At 47.6% G+C, this 16,835-nt stretch overlaps 2 protein-coding genes across 3 annotated transcripts in view; one reads left to right on the forward strand and one right to left on the reverse strand.

Moving 5' to 3' along the window:
• Positions 1-4,118, forward strand: part of MCM10 (minichromosome maintenance 10 replication initiation factor) — a 45,829-nt gene extending 41,711 nt beyond the window's left edge. For both annotated transcript variants that reach the window (XM_039240045.1, XM_039240048.1), the window contains exon 21: positions 4,059-4,118. The gene's annotated coding sequence lies outside the window, so the exon portion shown is untranslated. The remainder of the gene's footprint in view (positions 1-4,058) is intronic.
• A 506-nt stretch (positions 4,119-4,624) lies between these two features.
• Positions 4,625-15,857, reverse strand: UCMA (upper zone of growth plate and cartilage matrix associated). The gene is made up of 5 exons (XM_039240051.1): positions 15,839-15,857; positions 14,439-14,504; positions 14,254-14,349; positions 9,531-9,629; positions 4,625-5,690 (listed from the first exon to the last, which is right to left on the reverse strand). The coding sequence occupies exons 1-5, from the start codon at positions 15,855-15,857 to the stop codon at positions 5,593-5,595; spliced, it is 378 nt and encodes a 125-aa protein (XP_039095982.1). The 3' UTR covers positions 4,625-5,592.
• Positions 15,858-16,835: the final 978 nt, after the last annotated feature.

Here is a 16,835-nt window from a genome sequence, read left to right on the forward strand (position 1 = left end):
TTGAGAAGGGGGAGGCCATGTCAAGTCCTGGGCTGCGTACATTTTCAGGTTGTGATGAACTTTATCTTAACATAATCAACTATCACACCAAAATAAACAACAGTGGTGTCTAACTCATTCAAGCACCTTAGAGTTTAAGGGACAGGAATAGTGTCTTCAGTGATTTACTAATGAGTTTTTTTCTGAACAGTGATTTCAGGATGCCAATCTAAGGGTATATTTGGGTTATTTTACAAAATAGAAAACATCTTGCCTCTTGGTACTGCAATTTGGTGCTGGCTGTGTGACAGACAACCAAACACAAGCAAATAAAATCCTAATCCAGTGTACCCTGACCTCACTGCCTCATATTAATGGGTTACTGGTTTTAGTTAGGAAAGTTTAAAGTTTGGGTTCCTCCTCCTTAAGTAATACAGACTCACTAGAGTGTTTTTCGAGACTCATTACTGCTGGTCTAAATTAATGAGAAATTATGTGAAAAAATGCTTTTCCTCTTTGTTAAGTTTACTTTGAAAGAGAGAAGGGAGGGACAGAGAGAGCGAGGTAGAGGGAATCCCAAGGTGACAGGGTGGAGCCTGATGCAGGGCTTGAACCCACAAACCGTGGGATCGTGACCTGAGCCAAAGTTGGACACTTAACTGACTGAGCTACACAAGTGCCCCAACTTTGTGAAAACTTATTAACTCTAACTATGCAGATTTTTTTAATGGTAGAAAATAGGCTTAACAAATAAAGTGGGCATCATTGGTCAAAAATGAATTTTATTGGGATACCTGGGTGGCTCAGTCAGTTAAGTCTGTGACTTCAGCTCAGGTCATAATCTTATGATCTGTGGATTCGAGCCCCGTGTCGGACTCTGTGCTAACAACTTGGAGCCTGGAGCCTGCTTCAGATTCTGTGTCTCCCTCTCTCTCTGCCCCTCCCCTGTTCGCGCTCTTTTTCTCAAAAATAAACATTAAGAAAAAAATAATAAAAAACAAAAACCCAGTGCCCAAAAGGCCACACTTTTGACAAGGCTAGTCTCTAAAAATACAGATCACTGCATTATAGTTTCTTAGTAAATGTGATGCAGAGATTTCCTGCTCATGTTACGTTTGGCATGTACTCCCTGCCCAGGAAGAGTGAGTGAGATTGGCTTTTAATGAAAGAATTCTGGGTAGAATTTGAAATCGCCAAGGCATAACTGGGCCCTTGTTAAGGATAGAGGTAACACGAGGTAGTAGATTTCTCATTTCTGCCACAGTGCTTTATCTAGAGCCAACATGCCAAGCATGGCCATTGAAGAGACAAAGACAAGCTGTTTTGTTCTTTCAAACCGGCCACTCACCCCGACCGTTGTTGATTTTTCACTTTTGTATGAACCCAGCATTCTTTAATATGGGCGTGGGTGGCTGTGGATATGGCCATGAGTCCATCAGCTGCCATCCACCTGGTTGCCAGCTCTCACTAGAGGGCACATATATTATTACCAGTATGGGGCAAAATGTGGCTCCATTTTCCTGGCTAAGGTTGACAGCAGGCTAAGGTTTTGCTTTTTCTCTGTTGCACAACTGGATATGCAAACATACACACCCTCCTCCTAACCCAGGGTTACCAACATAAAAGCTCAGGGACTGGATCTGGCCAACCAAGAGGGCAGTTTCATGTGGGCAAAGTACAAGCTCTCCTGTTAACCCTGGCCCTGCGGCCCGCAGGCCCACCTCGCTATCCAAGATAGTGGTCAGCAAGGCTTGTGCTGCTTGTGCCCAGCTACCAACCCCAGCCACTTGGTTCACCATCCCTTGTTTCACCTGGCAACCCAGTTAGACAGGCAGGTGTTACTTCAACATACCTCAGGGAAAAGGCATCTAGGTATGGGATTAGGTACTATGAGGACCCTTTCCTGCTAGAGCAAGACTGGGGCAGGAGTATGTCTGGCCCATTCTACCAAGGCCCCTGCAGTGCAGATGGGGCCCATGTCTGCATCTTCCTGCCCAGCGATTCAGAGAGAAACATCTTGACTTTCATTCCTTCCAAGCTGGCTGTTTTCTCCAGTTTAGATCAGAGATGGAAGAGGGCATCTGGCTGGCTCAGTCAGAAGAGCATGCAACTCTTGACCTTGGGCTTGTGAATTTGAACCCCACACTGGGTGTAGAGATTACTAGATCAGAGATGTGAGATGGCAAGCAGACAGCAGAACTCTGTTCCTTTCTGTTGAGATGTTTTGAAACTTTGAAATATCTCTTCTCAAATAATTTGTCTCCTTGGATAATAAGTAAAAATAGTAATGAAATATTAAGGCATCTGCAGAGTTTTTACTTTATATCAGTTTTTTCCAGTGTGATCACATTCTCATTTAAAGCTGCTGGTACTTTCAGTGAAGGCTGCAGAGAAGAGCAGGTATCCTAAGGAGAAAACAGGCTAAGGGCAGTGGGGTGGCTGGTGGGAATGTGTGTCTGCTGTGGACGGAGTGTGCACTACTAACCTGCTGAAGTGTAGTGTGGAGACTAGAACAGAAGGGGACATTTGCTGTCTGAGGAGGCACATGGCTAGTGTATCATGAAAGAGTTCCCCCTTCCTCACATTTCTGCCAGTACCCTCAGTTTGCTTGGTTTAAGAAATGATTGGCAAAGGTGTCCATCCAGTGGTAGAAAGCATGTAACCTCTTTGAAGAGAAATCTTACTATCTAGTTTAACATGTGTGTAAGTTATGGGGCACCTAGGTGGCTCAGTCGGTTAAGGTCCGACTTCAGCTCAGGTCATGATCTCACGGTTTGTGGGTTTGAGCGCCACATCAGGCTCTGTGCTGATGGCTCGAAGCCTGGAGCCTGCTTTGCATTCTGTCTGCCTCTCCCCCACTCACACTCTGTCTCTCAAAAATAAATAAGCATAAAAATTTTTAAAAATACTAATGTGTGTAAGTTATGACTTACCATTTCATTTCCAGAAATCTACCTCAATAATGGAGGAACGGGTACATAAAGTCTAGCGTATTCACTGACATACAAAGGGAGCAAAGACACACACAAACACCCCCCCCCCCCACGGGGGCCATGTGATAGAAATATAAAATAGGGCTTATTGAGAGGAAACTCAAGAGAGCACAGACAACCCCTTGAGTAGCCCTTACTTCACAGAAGTGTGCCGGCACTGGACAGAGCTGCACCTACTCCACCGTGAGGGGCCTTCTGGTAAAAGAATCCTGTTCCATGCTGCTTCTTGCTCATGGAAAGAAGCAAGGAACAGGCCCATGACAATATAATAATAATGAGCCACTTGTTCAAGGCTAATGCTCTCATTAGAGGGGGCTTTCAGGGCCCAACTTCTGGTCTCAGCCAGTTCCTTGTGGCCAAGATCTGCTAACTCGCTCCTTCCTGCATGGAGTGTGGGGCTAGCTGGGTTTGCGTACTTATGTGTTCTGTTGCCCTTCTAAAGAATGAAGTATATGTATGAGAACAGACAGAAAAAGTAGAAGGAGGGGTGCCTGGGTGGCTCAGTCAGTTAAGCATCTCGATTTCGGCTCAGGTCATGATCTCACAGTTCCAGAGGTGGAGCTCCACCTCGGCCTCCTCAGTGTGCAGAGCCTGCTTGGGATTCTCTCTCTGCCTCTCCCCTACTCACGGGCACCTCTCTGTCTCTCTCTCAAAATAAGTTTTTAAAAAGTGGAAGGATGCCCCCCCAAACTACTGACAGGGCTACCTTGAATTAAAGAGGCAAGGAGGCAGAATTCATCATGTGTACTGGATTTATTTCTTTTAAAAAAAAATTTTTTTTTTTATTTTTAAGTAATCTCTATACCCAATGTGGAGCTCGAACCCACAACCCTGAGATCAGGAGTTGCACACTCTACGGAGCCAGCCAGGTGCCCCATGTGTAATGGATTTCTGTGCTGCTTGAATTTGCTGCAGTGAGCACCTGTTGTAAATAAAATAATTTTCTAGTGGAAATATCCTGTTTAAAAAAAAAAAAGATCTGAGATGTTGGGGGTTTGGGAATTAGGTAAGGAGTGAAAGTATAAAGAACATTTTAAGTGGTGAAATGGCAGTTTTCAGTTGAATGCTTTGTGCATATTTTTCCAGTTCTGAGGAAAACTCCATCACTCTCCTGGTTTCCTTTTGGAAGCATTCTAATTTGACTTGGCGAGCACACCCCTCGGCAGTTTCCTAATGAGCATAATCTGAGTGTTCTGAAGACCCGGCTGCCAGTCCTCGAGGCACATTCATTCGACAGAAGTTCATCCGGCTGCTGCAACACTGGGTGCTGCTCTGGCTTTGGTTGTGCTGGGACTTGAGCCCCAAGCCTGACTCTCCAAAGGGTGAACCCCATGCTCCTGAGAAGAGAGCAACTCCTCTATTCCACCTGCCCACGCAACATTTAACGACAGAGTTTGCCCGGTGCCCTTCTTAGCTTCTGAAGGCCAGTTCAGCTCGTACTTGGAGTTTGTGTAAGAAAATACAGGGGCACTTGGGTGGCTCAGTCGGTTAAGGATACGACTCTTGATGTTGGCGCGGGTCATGAACTCATGGGTCATGGGTTCGAGCCCTACATCGGGGTCATGCTGACAGTGTGGAGCCTGCTTAGGATTCTCTCCCCCGCCTCTACCCCTCCCTCTTGCTCACTGTCTCTCAAAATAAACTTTTTTAAAAAAGTTATATCAAGAAGAGAAGAGAGACACAGGGGCCCTGTGACAACAGGCAGGGAGATTGGAGTGACACAGCCCAAGCCAGGGATGCCCTGGAGCCACCAGAAGCTGCAGCAGGCAAGGCAGGACCCTCCCCTAAGGAGAGGGAGGGACGGCTCTGCAGACACCTTGAATTGGGACCTCCAGCCTCCACAGCTGAAAGAGAATAAATTCTTACTGTTCCAAGCCACCCAGTTTGTTATGGGTTGTTATGGCAGCCCTGAGCTACCACAGGCACTGTGAGGAGTGAGGTCACTGACCCCCATGCCAGATTTCAGCTGCTTTATGGTTTTGGCCACAGCCAGCCTTAGTGTAAGCCTGGCTTCTGAGGGATGAACTTAGGAAACCACAGTTCAACCTTGAGTCTCTCCAGAGAAGGGTCTGACCAAAACCACTGTGTTAACATCTCTCTCGCATTTGCGTGACTGCCAAGACACAGAAACTAGTGAGCAGCACTCCTGGAGTTTAGGCTTAGGCTTTCAGAAGCCCAAATCACTGAGAGGGACATGTGTCACTCAAGGGAGATGAGTTGCCGTGGCTGTGTGAGATTTCAGAAGATGACAAAGTGACTCAGCAATTTTATTTCTAAGCCATAAGTGAACACATTGTCTTTTCTCTTTATTGCGATCCTTTTCATAGTTGTACAGGACAAGAGTCTTGACTGTGGGAACAGTGGCTAAGTAAGGGGAAGTCACTGTAGGTTTAGTGCTGGCACCCCCACACGTGTTTTGGCTCACCTCAGAAAAACCATCTACAAAGAAGCAAAAGCTAGGGCATCTTAATCCATCAGAACAAAGGGCATGCGTGTTTACCGCGGCCAGCCCCTAGTTGAGACCCTTTGAAGGGCCCTGTTGGTGTGAAAGCATTGTTCAGACACCTGGAGTAGGTTTGTGAGTTTCAAGCTCCGTCTTCCTGGTCCTGTCAAGATGAGGTCAGATGTGGTGACGGTTATAGAGATAAGATGGGTACAGGCCATCATAATGCCACTGGCGCCATTGCTCAGTAGCTTCCCGGCTTCTCTCTTCCTGTTCTGGGGAGGAGAGGTGAAGTCATCATATTAGTATGGAGAGCACTCTGACCTGCAGAGAGCCACCAGGCTCTTGGCAGCCATCAACCCAAACTGCCTACCCTGTGATGACGTGAACAAACTGTGCCTAGGTGCGTTGGTAACAGAAGGTCTGAAGTGAAAGATGTGAGGAGCAGTGGGTAGGGGTGAGAGCCATGCCCAGGAGGTGAAAGAGCTGGTAGCCAGTAGAGCCAGCCATTCAAGGTCTGTGTCCCAGTTCAGTGCTCCTTACCCTGCATAATCACCAATGGGGAACAGCCTTCACCAGAAACTGACTCAAAGAAGTAACAACTGGGGCATCTGGATGGCTTAGTTGGTTAAACGTCCGACTTCAGCTCAGGTCATGATCTCACCATCTGTGAGTTTGAGTCCTGCATTAGGCGCTGTGCTAACAGGTCAGAGCCTGGAGACTGCTTCAGATTCTGCATCTCCCACTCTACTCTACCCCCACTCACATTCTATCTCTGTGTCTCAAAAGAATTAACATTTAAAAAATAATAACTAAGAAACAAAGTATAAAGGTAACAGAACAGTAATGAAAAGAGATGATGGGCATTACAGACAGAAAAAATCATGGAAGAAAATAATTGTCAACTTCAAGCAATGGCATTGAAATTTTTCCTCAGGCTTTAAAAATTATGTGGCTTTTTTAAAATTTTTACTTTTCTAAGTTTATTTACTTAGAGATAGCAGGCGGGGGAAGGGTAGACAGAATGGGAGACAGAATGCTAAGCAGGCTCCACACTGTCAGCATAAAGCCCGATGTGGGGCTCAAACTCACGAAACTGTAAGATTATGACCTGAACAAGGATCAAGAGTTGGATACTTAACTGACTGAGCCACCCAGGTGCCCCTAAAATCATGTTTTAAAAAACTAGGAAAGGGCATGGATGAAGCAAAGTGCGGGGAAATTTGATAATCATGTGTTAAACTTTTCCAAAGTAAAAGGCTAAAAAGAACAGAAAAGGGACACCTGGGTGGCTAAGTCAGTTAAGTGTCTCACTTTGGCTCAGGTCATGATCTTGTGATTCGTGGGTTCAAGCCCTGCATCAGCTCAGAGCCTGGAGCCTGCTTCAGATCCTGTGTCTCCCTTTCTTTCTCTGCCCCTCCCCTGCTTATGCACACATTCTCTTTCTCAAAAATAAATAAACTTTAAAGAATAAAACAAGAACAGAAGGGACTTTTTAATGAGTGATAAGGTCTTGTTTCATGATTAAGAAAGTCTTGATTTTGCTTTCTTCAATACGACATGTTTCTGAGTAACACCTTTGTTCAGTTGTAGAATTAGGTGATGCCAAGTCTGTATTGCCTGTCATTAGGTACCATTAAAGCACAAGCATACTTCACAACTCCTTCACTGTGTAAAAAAGCACCTGTAAGGCATCACCACATAACCCAGCGATTCCACTGCTAGGTATATTCCTAAGGGAAGTGAAAATACTGAACAAATGAATAGGTAAACAAAAAGTTAAACACACATGTGTACGTATTCAGTCATAACAAGGAGTGAAATTCTTGATCACAGGCCATGACATGAGTGAGCCTCGAAACGTGCTCAGTGAAATATACCGGAAGTGATTCCACTTCTGTAAAATACCTAGAAAGATTTCCTAGAGACCAAAATGTGGGAGAGGTCACCAGAGACTATGGGGAAAGGGGAATGACTTTGTGTAGTGGGTACAGAGTTTCTCTTTGAGGGGATGAAAGGATTCTAGAAATACATAGTGGTGTTGGTTACACAACAGTGTGAACCTACTAAGTGCTATTGGATGCTTAAAAATGGCTAAAATGGCAAATTTTATGTATCTTATCACGATCTATAAGTATTTGTGGGAAACATTGGGAGGATGGGAAGTTCTAACAGAAGAAGATTGTATCAAGGATTCAGAACCCCAAAAGTCTTCCTTGCCTATGTTTTCTCAAATGTGGGCTTCATCACCAAAAAGCCTGTGAAACCAGACTTCGTGAACCTCATTCTCTGGAGCAGGGCTAGCAGGATAGCCTGGTGACTTCAGGGTGCAGGGACCCAATGGTCCTTAGCACCACGAAAGCCAGATGCCCTCAACAGGAAGGCCCCTTGTTACCACTGGGTATTGGGAGTCATGGCTGCTGGGTATGTTTTCTTCCTATGTGAGCTTGGAATCGGTTGCAGCCCTTGATGCTGAAATCCCCTTTGGGGCTTGTTGGTATCCCAGACAGCCCGGAGCTCAGAGTCAGGTCCAGGCTGGAGCTTAGGGGTGTTAGCCTTCAGCCCTTCAGCCCCTCTTCAGGCCAGTTAGACCAGCTACTTTCTGCCAACTCTGAGAGCGTGATTTTGACATAGAAGTTTTTTTCCTCCAGGTCATGCCAAACATTTCTTACCCCATTTCACTTACACAAAGGGAAGGCCTCCCTGGTAAAGGCCCAAAGGCCCAAGCAGTGTGACTTCTGTGCAGGGAGCCACTTGTACCTGAGCATCTGCAGCCAAGCCTAGATGGCCTGACTCAGCATTCTGGCTTTGAAGGTGGAAGCAGATAGGTGCTGCCACACAGACCTCACAAGTAGGGGCTCAGCACACTGCTTACTCCTGGCACTTTCAGGGGCAGAATTCACAGGTATCTTTGTCTCGTAAAGCTGGTGGATTTGAGTAGAGGTGCAACCAGGTGCCACAACAGAACAGGTCCAGTGTCCCAGGTGGGCTGATGGGCCTTGGAGATGCGGTTCTCAGGCTCTCAGGAAGGTCACTCTGGTCTCTCTCAGACCACTTGCCTAAACGTCCTCCTTTGGAAATTCGAGTCTTTTCCTTTACCCATGATAGTCCCTCAGCATTTGCTTCTAAGGGATGGAGGGTGAACCTCAACTAGCAGTTATTCTGAGGACAGGTGACACTGTCAGATCAAGGGAGCCAACTGAAAAACTTAAGGTCCTGCCTGAAGAGAGTGTGGGGGCTTCACAAGAGCTTGCTTACAGCCATCAAATAAAATGCTGGTTAGAGTGAATAGGTAAATGAAGGCCTTGGTTTTCCAGAATGAATAGTTCCTAGAACTGTTAAATTGATGCGAATCCCAGGCACTTCAAAGGTACAACCCACTTATACCAGAGCTAAGCCACTAGCTCAAGGCACTAAGAGAACACAGTGTTCCCCACATAGGAGGAGACAATAGAACCGGCCAAAAATTCCCTGAGCCAGTGGAAACCTAAATGTGTGTCTTCTACGTCGCCTTCTCAAGGTCTATGGCCATTTCAAGACTCCCATAGATGTGAACTGAAAAGAGCCTCTCTTCCCTCCTCTAATTGAAATTTAGGGATGGGGCACCTGGGTGGCTGGGTCAGTTAAGCATCCACTCTTGGATTCAGCTCAGGTCATGATCTCATGGTTCATGAGATTGAGCCCTGGGTCAGGCTCTGTGCTGACGGTGCAGAGCCTGCTTGGGATTCCCTCGCTCTTCCTCTCTCTCTGCCCCTCCCCTGCTTGTGCACTCTGTCTCAAAAATAAATTAACATTTAAAAAAAATTAAATCGAGGGGTGCCTGAGTGGCTTAGTCGGTTAAGCGTCCGACTTTCACTTAGGTCATGATCTCGCGGTTCGTGGGTTCGGGCCCCGTGTCGGGTCTGTGCTGACTGCCAGCTCAGAGCCTGGAGCCTATTTCAGAGTCTGTGTCTCCCTCTCTCTCTGACCCTCCCCTGTTCACGCTGTCTCTCTCTATCCTAGAAATAAATAAAAATATTTAAAAAAAAAAATTAAATCGAGGGAGACGTGGAGGCAACTTTTGATTTTCCCGCGAAGGCTCACTTCCCCGACGGCCCTGGCTGGAGAGCTCTTACCATCGTTTTGCTCCTCCACGAAGTTCTCAAACTCGTTCCTTTGTTCCTCATAGTGCTCTCTCCGCAGCTCGTCGGCCCGCAGCTTCTGCCTCTTCTCCACTGGGAAAGGGCAAAAGGCAAGAGTTGCCTCCAAGAATGGGGGCAGCTGCATGCATTTAGGGGAACACCCGATTGTTTTGCCTGAGAAACTTAACGTGGCTGGGAGGGGTAGAGAAGGGAAAGGATGGAGGCTTCGCTTAGATGGTTTTCTCCTGACCTAAACTTTAAAACTTGAGGGACCCAGGAACTCACCCCCTCCAAACACCCCATTTTGCAAATGAGAAAAGCAGTTTAACTTCACTCATCAAATTAATGGTGCATCCAAGTCTACAGGGCCAGTTAGAAACTAGGAATCCTGGGGCACCTGGGTGACTCAGTCGGTTGGGCATCTGACTTAGGCTCAGGTCATGATCTCACAGTTCATGGGTTTGAGCCCCGCATCAGGCTCTGTGCTGACAGGTAGCTCAGAGCCTGGAGCCTGTTTCGGATTCTGTATCTCCCTCTCTCTCTGACCCTCCCCTGGCTCATGCTGTGTCTCTCTCAGAAATAAAACATTAAAAAAATTTTTTTAAAAAGAAAAGAAACTAGGAATAATGTGATCAGAAGTGAATCCAGAGGGAGTCGTCCACTTGAAGTCAATTTCACATTCATACCTTCAAGTCCAATGTCTTTGAGCACCTGTCACAGCCAAAATGTGTGCTAGGCACTGAGATTAAAAGGGCAAGTAAGAAAGGTTGTGTCCCTCTACTTTAGGGGCCTATAGTTCAGATTAGGAGAAAGAAAGAATAAGTCATGCCCAGGGGCACCTTGCTGGCTCAGTCTGTTCAGCGTTCGACTGTGGCTCAGGTTATGATCTTGTGGTTTTTGAGTTTGAACCCACTTCAGGTTGTGCACTGACAGCATGGAGCCTGCTTTGAAATCTGTGTCCCTCCCCTGCTCATGTTCTCTCTCTATCTGTCTCTCAAAAAATGAATAAAACATTTAAAAAGTTTTTTTTTTTAAACCATACCTACCATTATGATTGCTGTGATAGAAGTGTATAGAGGGCACAATCATGGCATGAGTTGGGAAGTCTGAGATGATCTTTGTTCTCCATTCCCTTAGGCACTTCCCTCCCTTTGTGTGGGCTGGCCTTAATGATTCTCTTCTAATGAACAGGAGATGGCAGACCATGATGGAATGTGGCTTCCTTCTTGGGCCTCTTTTGCTCTGCTGGAAGCCAGCTGCCATGTTGTAAGCTGTCTTAAGGAGAGTCCCACTCCTGGCAAGGAACTAGTGGCCTTGACTGATAGTCAGCAAGGCCCCAGGGCTTGCTTGACAAGGCAGATCTTGCGGTCAGGCCTTGAGATGACTGTAGCTTAGGAAGGATGCTAAGCCTGAAGTACCTAGGTAAGGCGTCTCTGGACTGCTGGCCTCAGCAACTAGAAGGCAATAGATGTGGTTTTTAAGCTACTAAATTTTGAGAATCCATGGCTACACTGCAATAGATAACTGGAATAGGGTGTTAGGTGATGAGGTAAACTCCCTGATGATGGAAACACCAACTGCACGTATTGCTTCTTTTGTACAGTGATGCATTCTAGTCCAGTTGGCTGTTTTCTTTTAATGAGAAATCTTACAGCAGCAGCACCTTGAGCTCCAGTGGGAATCCCCATCTGAACTAGCACATCACACCTCACCATACTTCACAATTTAATTTAGCCTGAAAAAAAACCATTCTAGATTGTAGATTTTTAGGTGTAAAGTAGTTTCCAAGTTCATCCACTTATACCCTTAAATCTGGACCTCTTTGGTGTGAGGGCTCTGGTTGTCTGGAGGAAGTTATCAAGAGCTCTCTTAGTATCAAAAAACTTCTTTTAACTAGACTTCAACTTGGGACGCCTTGGTGGCTCAGTCATTTGAGCATCGGACTTGGGCTCAGGTCATGATCTCGAGGTTTATGAGTTTAAGCCCCTCATCAGGCTGTGTGCTGACAGCTCAGAGCCTGGAGCCTGCTTTGGATTCTGTGTCCCCTCTCTCTCTGTCCGTCCCCTGTTCACGCTCTGTGTCTCTCTCTCAAAAATAAACATTAAAAAATTTTTTTAACTGGGCATCAACTGGACAAATCCACAACATCAGGAAGGCCGTGTCTGGTGCAGGAAGAACAACAGGACCCTGAAGGACACCTCACACCCCCCTCGTACAATCACATCAAAGAGGGGGAGACTAATGTGCTGTCACCCCCACCAGCTTGCTATGTAAGAAGTCGGGGGCGGGGGGGACAGTGATGATGGAAGCAGAGAAACTGAGGAAGCCATTGATTTCCTGCCCCACTCCATATTACAGTGGTATTAGGATAAACAATCAAGTATTCCTTTGTGAAATTATACAGTAAACCATCTGAAATCTTTAAAAGTTTGGGGCTTACAATAATTAAATACTAGTTGTTTGTATTACATTATATTATTATTAACTCAGATTAAAGACCCAGTTGACTGTGACTTGGTCTCCGTGCAGATTCCTTCAGTAAATCCCATGTTCATCCCACACTTGTGCCTTTACCCACATAGTAAAGGCACAGACTCTTGAGTCTGGTGGAAGGAATTTCCTTTCCCACACCTCCACCCACCCACCCTTGCCCACATCCACACAGTTCTTAGGAGGTAATTGAGGCTCAGAGAGGTGCAGTGACCTAATCAATGTCACACAGTTGGTTGGGGCACAACTTGGGACGAGCCAGAGCCCCAGTCGCTCATACTGCACCCCTTGGCCCAGAACATACCTGTCATGGCACCATCTTCCTTATGACCCACCATGAGCTCCATTCTTGCTCCAGGTACCAGAAAGCCACTGAGGATGGGAGGGAAGGAGTCTAGGAAGCAAGGCCTTAAGGAGCCATCCATCAGCAATTCCTAAAGAAGCATTGGCCATTCCTATGTACTTCAAAAAAGAAATTGTCTTCCCAAATTACATTTTTGGAGCTGCCACAAATGGGACCTGTCACTCAGCAATGGCCAAGAAAGTTGGGACAAAATGCCACGTTGACACTGAGCATCGTGCACACTGTGTGTGTCTCTTCTCAGGAAGGGATTAGTTCCTCCTCATGTAAAGGGAACCTGCGTCTTTACCCAGAAGCTTAGCGATGTCAAATGCCTGCTTCCTCATTCCAGATTCCAGTGTATCAGTGTCACATGCCTTTTACCCACCCTCAGACATGATTGGCCAGCTCCCGTGCACGGGAGTGACAGCAGGTGCGCTGAGGGGCATCTTGTGTCTTCAGGCTGTCCTGGGCCCCCCACGACTGATGCAGAGCTTCTGTTTGAGGTGAGGGACCTCTGACTTCACCACGCCCCTCATGGCTCTGAACCAGCTGATGAGGATGGAAATTATTCGCCTGTCCTGAATTTACACCCGCTCCCCACTGGAAATCTGCCAGGAGGTTGCTTCTCTGATTTCCATCAAGAATTGCCCGGGCTCCATCCATCACAGCCCTTTTAGCGTTTCTTGCCATTTGTTAACTTCTAAATCTCAAGTTGTATGAGGCCTGGAGGTTTTCCCAGTGTGGCTAATACTTACTCAGTTGGGGGGTGGGGGGGAAGGAATTTCATCTCCAAGCATTCTCATTATTTGAAAGCAGTCCTCTTCTTTTTACTGTGCTAGTTACCTTGCCGAGTGTGCCGAGGGACACAAAGAGTTTATTCAGGCACACACACAAGTAATGAATCAAGTCATAGTCTTGGAAACAGAGCTCAAGAGTCCTTGGAAGAATCTAGTTCAAGAGCAGAAAACTCAAATGCCTTCAAGGGTCGGCAGGTCATGGAAATGAGGGTCCCTGCCAGGCAGGCAGGGGACACCAGGGCCTACTTCAGACGAAGGAGACACACTCCCAAGCTCAAAAGCCTTCCAAATGCTTTGGATATGAAAATTAAAAAAAGAAAGCACGCAAAAAAGAAACCACTGCCGGCCGAATACCACAATCTCAGGGGCTTATAAATAAGGAAACTTGGGCCCAGTGGGGAGGAAGTGGCCAAGGCCACTTAGCACAGCTGTCACCAGACCCAAATTCCCAGCTCCTAGTCCCAGCTGCCCTCTCCATGTTTGCAGTGCTGTTTCTCTCACACATGAGGCACTGTTTCATAGTTCAAAAAGCATACACAGATACTGTGTTTCCTCCTGACTAGAACATATTTTCCATAATGTTTTTTTTTTTTAATGTTTTATTTATTTCTGAGAGAGAGAGAGAGACAGCGTGAGCAGGGGAGGGTCAGAGACAGAGGGAGACACAGAATCTGAAACAGGCTCCAGGCTCTGAGCTAGCTGTCAGCACAGAACCCAATGCTGGGCTAGAACCCACACACCGTGAGACATGACCTGAGCCGAAGTCGGATGCTCAACCAACTGAGCCACCCAGGCGCTCCAGTCTCCTTAATGTTTTAAACTTCTCCAAAATTGGGATGCATCTCACCTCTATTAAGTGCATTTGATGTAGCACTGGCCCTTTCTGCTTCTTACCCTGACAGTGTAGTCAAAGACGTGACCTGTAATTGAGGACATGTGTAATTTCTAATTCAGAGCTGCCGTCACTTTGATACCCAGCGGCCCAGTTTGCGCCCTCTTGAGTTCCTTGCTGTCCGTACAACCCAGCCCACTGGGAGAGAGAGAGGACGGGAGGGGCAAGCAGAAGGCAGACCTCCAGCATCCTTACCGTTGACCTCATCTTGGGACTTCGGGGACCGCTTGCCACGCCTCTTGAGGAAATTTGAGGCATCTGATTCCTGCATGAAGATCTTCTGTTCCACATCTGAAACCCAGGAGAGGTCGGTCACGACCAGCACGGGTTCACCAGGGCACCTCAGTAACCCTGCACCCCTGGGTGGCCCTTACACTCACCTTCCTGGGTGTCTTGTGCTGCCTCCTGCTGGCTGCCCACTGATGTACCAGTGCCCTCCTGCAGCACTGTGGGAGAGCACAGCGTGAGTTCTGCAGCACCCCAGGGGAGCCTTCGCCCTGAGCTGGGCTGGGACAGTCCTTCCTAGGCCCCAGTGTGGGGTCCCGGGCCCCTCACAGAGCAGCCACAGAGCAGCCTCCCCAGGAAGCCAGCAGGCAGGCTCTTTTCTCTGTGTTGTATTGTGTTATACACACACACATCAGACACAGCCGTCTGCACAGTAAGCACCCCCCTTTCCACCTGGGCCACCTGAGCAGCCTCACCTAACACCGGCGCTTCCTGGAACCTCCCCATACTCACTGGTGAGGAGCACAGCAGCGGAGAGACAGGAGGCAAGAAGCAGCTGTCTCCAGGCCATCTTTGGAACCACAAGGCAGACGGAGAGGGTTCTGCAGACCCTGACGCCAGCTGCCAGGTCTTCCCTTCTGTGCCAGGCGTGCCAGTGGGGAGGGAGGCAGGAGACCCGGGTGCCCATGGGGGAGAGTGGGAGGGGTCTCAGCCGCAGCTTCCATTGGCTGCTCCTCCTGGAGCACCGGAGATGATTTTGGCGTCCTGCAAACCTCCAGTGAAGCAGAGCCTGTCATCGGGGCCCCAGCCGAGACAGTTTTGAAGAGGCCTTTCCAAGATCCGCACCCAAGGAGTTACTATTGGAATCCCAGCCCCAGACTCAGGATTTCAAAGACCTCCTGGCATCTGCTTCGGGGGAGGAGACCCTGGTCCTGGAGGCTAAGGTGGGAGGTGGGAAGAGGGCCTTAGTGGGAGACTTTGAGATGTCAGGCCAGGGGGGACCAGAGAGCCTGGAAGACCCCCTCAGGCAACCCTCACGTGGATACATGGGCTTTTAGGACTGTAACCAGAGTACGCCTCACCTTGACATGTTGCCCAGCTGATGATGGTCACTGTCAAGCAAAACACAGACCCCAGCTCCGGGCCTCCCAGCACCCTTCCAAGACTTTGAGGAAAAGAGGCAGTGAGCCTTTCACTGTGGAAGGAGAGCAGCACACAGTGTGTGAAAAGCCCACAGCGGAGTATGGGTGTTTAGAAGGAGACAAAAGCACACCCCATGTGGGAGAGAAAATGAGTTCCTAGAAGTGAGAACACTAATGGATCACAGCTCTGTGGGGCTATCAGAATGCGGCCCCTCTGGAAATGTGTTCTTCACACTGTCGTTGATTATGAACCATACTCGACTCTGTTACTAGCTGAAGAGTTGTGCTTTGGTCATTGTTGAGAGTTTTCTTAATGGTGACCATCACTAGGCCTAGAGCACAGCCCACACTTACCCAAAGGTGTAGGGAGAGTGGGGGGCACTCATGGGAGGCCTGTCCCCCGGTTGTCTCACCAGTGAACTTCTTGGCCATGTCTGGGATGGCAAGGCTAAGTGAGGCCCTTTTGAGGAAATGGAGACAGTTCAGTAATACCAGAGCCCAGGAGCATGTGGGGGGCTGGCGGTAGGCAGGGCTGAGGTGAAGGGATGGAGTTTGGTCTCCATCTTTGTGAGGCAGCCTAGTATGTGGGCTGTAAGCACAGAGCCTTCCCAGGCTCCCTGGATTCAACCCCAGGTTCGCACTTGGCCATCTGCATGGCCTTGGGCAAGTCATTTGACCTCTTTGTGCCTAATCCCCTCTTCTGCCATGTAGACTGACCTGAGGATTGGAATTAGTGCATCCAAAGTCCTTAGAATGATGCCTGGCATTCATGGATGACTAGATATGTGTTTGCTATCAGGACACAATCATGAACCATTCAATGATCTTGAGTAAAGTGACAGGAGGGATTTTGTGTGTGTGTGTTTGGGTTTTTTTGTTTGTTTTGTTTTTAGGAACACTACCCTCCCAGTGATGTGGAGGGTGGAGGGATTATGTTAAAGGGCTAACTAGGACTTAGAGAAGACTTTTGTAGTAGTCCAGTGGGAGATGGTGTCAGTGAAAGGTAGGAGGAGCAGGAATGGAGAACACAGAGCATTTAAAAGACTGAAGAAAGAATCATTAGTAGGACACTGGGTGGCTCAGTCAGTTGAGCACCTGACTCTTGATTTTGGCTCAGGTCATGAATCCAGGGTCTGCACTGGGCATGGAGCCTACTTGAGACTCTGCCCCTCCCCAACTTACATGGGTGCTCTCTTTCTTTTTTTCTCTCTCTTTCTCTATAAACAAACAAACAAACTTAAAAAAAAAAAAAAGAATCAGTAGGACTCAACTAATTAGCTAAGAGCAATGAGAGGGTGAGAGATGTGCTTTCAGATGGCTCCCGCGTTTCTAGTTTGGGTAGCTTGGGGGATGGATGGCAAGACCATTCAGTGAGGTGGAGAACACAGGAGAAAGGACATATCATCGGGC

This window comes from Hyaena hyaena, unplaced genomic scaffold (genome assembly GCF_003009895.1).
Source record: "Hyaena hyaena isolate Hyena2069 unplaced genomic scaffold, ASM300989v1 scaffold_165, whole genome shotgun sequence".
In the NCBI taxonomy this organism is placed as follows: domain Eukaryota; kingdom Metazoa; phylum Chordata; class Mammalia; order Carnivora; family Hyaenidae; genus Hyaena; species Hyaena hyaena.